The sequence below is a fragment of the Apteryx rowi genome, unplaced genomic scaffold (assembly GCF_003343035.1).
Source record: "Apteryx rowi isolate R43461 unplaced genomic scaffold, aptRow1 scaffold_323, whole genome shotgun sequence".
In the NCBI taxonomy this organism is placed as follows: domain Eukaryota; kingdom Metazoa; phylum Chordata; class Aves; order Apterygiformes; family Apterygidae; genus Apteryx; species Apteryx rowi.
This window is the reverse complement of record NW_020449675.1, coordinates 792,445-797,012: the sequence shown is the minus strand read 5'-3', so window position 1 is coordinate 797,012 and position 4,568 is coordinate 792,445. Positions and strand designations below refer to the sequence as shown.

General features: G+C 60.7%; 1 protein-coding gene across 1 annotated transcript; it reads left to right on the top strand.

Moving 5' to 3' along the window:
- Positions 1–19: 19 nt before the first annotated feature.
- On the top strand, positions 20–2,675 carry NKIRAS2 (NFKB inhibitor interacting Ras like 2). Its single transcript, XM_026071306.1, has 3 exons — positions 20–208; positions 503–744; positions 1,393–2,675. The coding sequence occupies exons 1-3, from the start codon at positions 115–117 to the stop codon at positions 1,630–1,632; spliced, it is 576 nt and encodes a 191-aa protein (XP_025927091.1). The 5' UTR covers positions 20–114; the 3' UTR covers positions 1,633–2,675.
- Positions 2,676–4,568: the final 1,893 nt, after the last annotated feature.

Here is a 4,568-nt window from a genome sequence, read left to right as displayed (position 1 = left end):
GCCTGCTCCTGCCCCTCCCACGGTGCTCTGTGCCCCATCCTGCCCCCCCTGACAGCGTATTTTGGCAGGCGGATGCCTCCAGCCTTGGTCCTCTGCAGAGAGCCGTGAGCCGGCATGGGGAAGAGCTGCAAGGTGGTTGTGTGCGGACAGGCCTCCGTGGGGAAAACCTCCATCCTGGAGCAGCTGCTCTACGGGAACCATGTTGTCGGTGCGTACGGGGTGGCGGTGCTGGGAGGGGCCTTCCTGCATTCCCGGTTGCTCCACAAAGCCCCTGTGGATGTGGGAAAAGATGGGGTGGGACAGCCCTGCCCTGTCTGTGCGGGGGCCGGCAGGGCCAGGCCCTGTTGGGCCAGAATCGCCCCCAAAACACAGGGGCATCAGGGGAGGAGGAATGACTCACGGTGCCCTGACACGGGCCACCAGCAGCACGGCTCTCCAGGCTGCGGCAGGGACAGCACTGCGGCCCGCTTCCCTGTGTCACCCCGGCCCATCTCCCCTGCAGGTTCTGAGATGATTGAGACCCAGGAGGACATTTACGTGGGCTCCATTGAGACAGACCGCGGGGTGCGCGAGCAGGTACGCTTTTACGACACGCGGGGCCTGCGGGACGGCCTGGAGCTCCCCAAGCATTGCTTCTCCTGCACTGACGGCTACGTGCTCGTCTATAGCACAGACAGCAAGGAGTCCTTCAAGCGGGTGGAGCTCCTCAAGAAGGAGATTGACAAGTCCAAAGACAAGAAAGAGGTGAGCAACCACGATCTCCCCAAGGGAATGGGGCTGCAGAGTGGGGTCTGCTCCCCTTGTTCACCAGTTCTCACCCAGAGACTCTCTCCTCACCTCTGGCTTTCACAAGATGGTGACAAGGTCCTCTTCCCTAAGACCCTGAACTGTAACTGGTACCATTCTGGGATGCTTTCAGGGGAGAGTATTTGCTCTGTCACCATGCTCATTCCACAGCCACCGAGCAGAAAGGCTCTGCGTGGAAGAAGGTTCACGCATCTCTTGCTAAGGGGACCAGGGCTTGCCTGTCTGCTGCTTTCGTTATTTCACAGGGGGCCTTCAGTTTCCAGGGCTGTTGATTGAGATCTCTCTTCTTCCTGCCCTTCCGGACTGGGCTCTTCTGTAGGCCACCATGGTGTTGAGCGTGCAAGTGCTCAATAGGCCCTTCCACTTTGGGGCTAGTCTGAGACACACAGTCTGAACGTGAAGGGGGAGCTGCCRGAAGGGAGCACTTGGAAACATGTCGTTTTAAAGGCCTTAGCACAGAGGAGGAATTTAGCAGCAGGACTGGGCCTGGTGCTGAGGGTATTGTCAAGGCAGAGCCAGGCAGTACCGGTCAACTCTGTGTTTGTTGCCTTCAGGGATTCTTCTCATCTTTGTTTTTTTGAACAGGTCACCATTGTGGTTCTGGGTAACAAGTGCGACCTGCAGGAGCAGCGTCGGGTGGACCACGACGCAGCCCAGCACTGGGCCAAGGGCGAGAAGGTGAAGCTGTGGGAGGTGTCCGTGGCTGACCGGCGCACACTGATCGAGCCGTTCATCTACCTGGCCAGTAAGATGACGCAGCCACAAAGCAAGTCTGCCTTTCCCCTGAGTCGCAAGAACAAGGGCAGCGGCTCCATGGATGGCTGAGCCTTCTCCTTCCCTTCCTCTCCATTGCCACCTCCTCTCCCTCACCTCCCTCCTTTCCCTGCATTCGCCTCCTGCTGAGCCTGTTTGGCGTCTTGGAGCCGGCGGGAAGCATGGTGGCAGGAGGAATAGGCTTCCCAGGGCCGGGGATAGTCCTTGAGGATGAGAGAGGTGACCCATCTGCCTGGGCTGGGACAGGGCCTGCTCTTTTCACTGCCCGCGTCCTGCAGACATCTGAGGTGCTGCAGGGAAGCCCGGATTCACCGAGTGCCGCTCCTCGCCTCACAGGCCTCGTCTCCCGCTCTCAGGCGCGGGCTGGCGGACCTGAGGGATGCATGCCGCTCCAGGGGGGCGCAGCGTGGGGCTAGCTGTCAGCTTGGGAGCAGCTCCATGTCCGAGCGCTGCCAGGCCAGAGGAGACGTTCCCCGGCTGGTGAGCTGCTCTGGTCTGTATCGTACCGGTACCGTGTGAGACGAGTCTATTTGCTGGCCACGCGTCCAGCGCAGCCGCTGCCAGAGCAGCGCTCCCTTGTCCTACCCCTGCCTGGCTCTGCGGGGCTGTAGCTTTGGCTCAGTACGTTACCCTCATCCCAGCAGCGTCCTCTGCTCCTGTACGTGCAGAAATGTTCAGTTCTTGGTCAAGCTGTGTGCAAGATGCGCGCCGTGCCCCAATGAGCGCGTGGTGCGGAGCAGCGCAAGGTGCTGTCACTGAGGGCAGGGTCAGGCCCCGCATCTCACAGTGCCTATATCCACCACGCTGCCGCCCTGCTCTTGCTAARTGCAAACTTGGTCCTAACCTGGGAGACGCTGGAACCGCGCTTAGCCTGCGACACCCTGATGCTTAGGGCTGTGGCAGCTCTCCCCACCTGTCTGTCACGGTGCTGGCTCTCCTCTCAGAACCGCAAGACAAGGGGAAGGTTTCCCGCACATGCTCCCTTTGGCTAGTCTGGATCTAGGCAAAGATGACGAGAAAGCCCTGGCTTGTTTATACTTGTTCCTTTTATTTACTGAGTAACACAATAAAGCGATGAGATTTGATTATCAAAATATTTTCCTTTTTTTTTTTTTTTTTTTCCCAACAGTTATAGTACATCAAAAAATATACAGTGAACATTACAGGAGGGGTACTGGCCAAGTCCCTAGAGTCTGGTTATTTCATTTTTGTGGGGGTTTCGTTTATGTCTTTTGTTTGGACTCAAACGCTGTTCACATCACTCCAAGGTTATTTACAGAGGGGCACACGTTACTGAGCGCTACGGACTACGCCCTACTACCTAGTACAGCATATGCTAAGTCGAAGGCAGTAAATGCTTCGGATGGCACAGGAGCAGGGAGGGGCTCTGGCGGCAGAGCGGGGGYGACGGAGGGAGCGTGTTCTTACGCAGCTCGCTGCAGTATTATTGTTATTGGAAGGAATGGCTTTCAGGGGGTTAAAGTGCCAAGTGTAGGAGTGTATTAGGACTCCACTGGTGGAGGGGTGGTGGGAGCAGCCACCGCTGGCTCCAGCAAAGGCTTTTAAGAACAAAATGCGGGGGAACAACCCACCAGGGCCTCCCGGCTCCCACAGGCTGGAGTATGGCTACGGCTGTGCGCTCCCCGGTTCCCCGCGCTCCTGAGGCTGGCGCGCGTGCAGGAGAGGACGTGCCGCCCTTCTCTGGCGGGGCCAGGCTGGGAAGGGCACGGTGAGATGAGCGGGGCGGAGGCTGCCGGGAGCAGCACGGGGGCTGGAGCTGGGGTGACCTGCGGGCTGCTTGGCGTTAAGACGCACTGAGCTGCGTCCCTCCCGCTACCTGCGGGGCCCCAGCCAGCGCAGACTCCTGCTGCACGCGTTTCCCCCCCCCCCCCCCCGGGCTGTGGGACCATCTCGCTATCCCAGTCACATCCACCGCTGCTGGGAGCCGTCCTCCCCCCGGCTGCTCTCTGAGCCGCGTCTCCCACCACCCCAAGACCATTCGGTCGTCTCTACCCCCTTCCTTCCGTACAAGCTCGCTCTCCCCTTCTCCTGCTGCTCCCGCCCCACTGCCCTCCACCTCGGTGGCGGCTGGGGTGGAGGGGAGATGCCCCGAGCAGATAAATCCTTTCCCAGAGGCTCCCTTATGCCCTGATAGCAGCAGCGCAGGTGAGCGCTGCCCATGGCTCAGACTAACGGGACCCTGCAGCAGCAGGAGCGTGGTGGCTCCGGGCAGCCTGGGGCTCCGGCAGCCCCGCTCCCTCCGTGCACAACCGCCTACTGCCGCCTGGGGCTCCCGGGTCTCTCCTCAAACTCCCAGGAAGCAGAAGATTTCGGCCACGTGAGGTACCTGGCGGCAGATTCCGGTTCGCCTCCTGTCGCCACGATCCCGTCCTGAGCCTCGGTAGCGCACGCCGGGCAAAATCCTCCCGCAGTCCACGCCTGGCTTACGGACGCAACCTTGGGAACGCGTGCTCACGGCTGGCTAGCGGCCCGATCCGAACAGCCGCTTTTCCAAGGGCTGGGGGAGAGCGTGGCCCCGCGTGCAGGGCCAGGGGACGCAGCTGGGTGTCCTTGAACCAGCACCCTGGGCTAGGGGAGGGGACGGGGCTCTAGAGGGACCCGTCTGCACAGATCCAAGCGTTCCATCGTTTTCCTTCTGCTCCAGACGACGCTCCCGGCTGTACAGACAGCATGAGCACCAAAGTAAACCGCAGCCGGCAAACGCGACGGGCGAGCTGCTCCCACTGGATTGCATAGATTTGGGGGTGGGGGGGGGTCATCACGCCAGCACAAGGTCCATTTGGGTTGCGACTTTCCTGCATATTTCTATTTACAGCGGCACAATTGGAGCCCGGAGCCCGGAGCGCCGCGGTTACAGTCTTCAGCCCAGGCCGTCGCTGGGTCTTCTGAGCACAGTGAAAAGCAGAACGAGGGCTGCGGGGTCCCTCCGAGGGCCGCGGGGTCCCTCCGGAGCTCCGGCCCCGCCA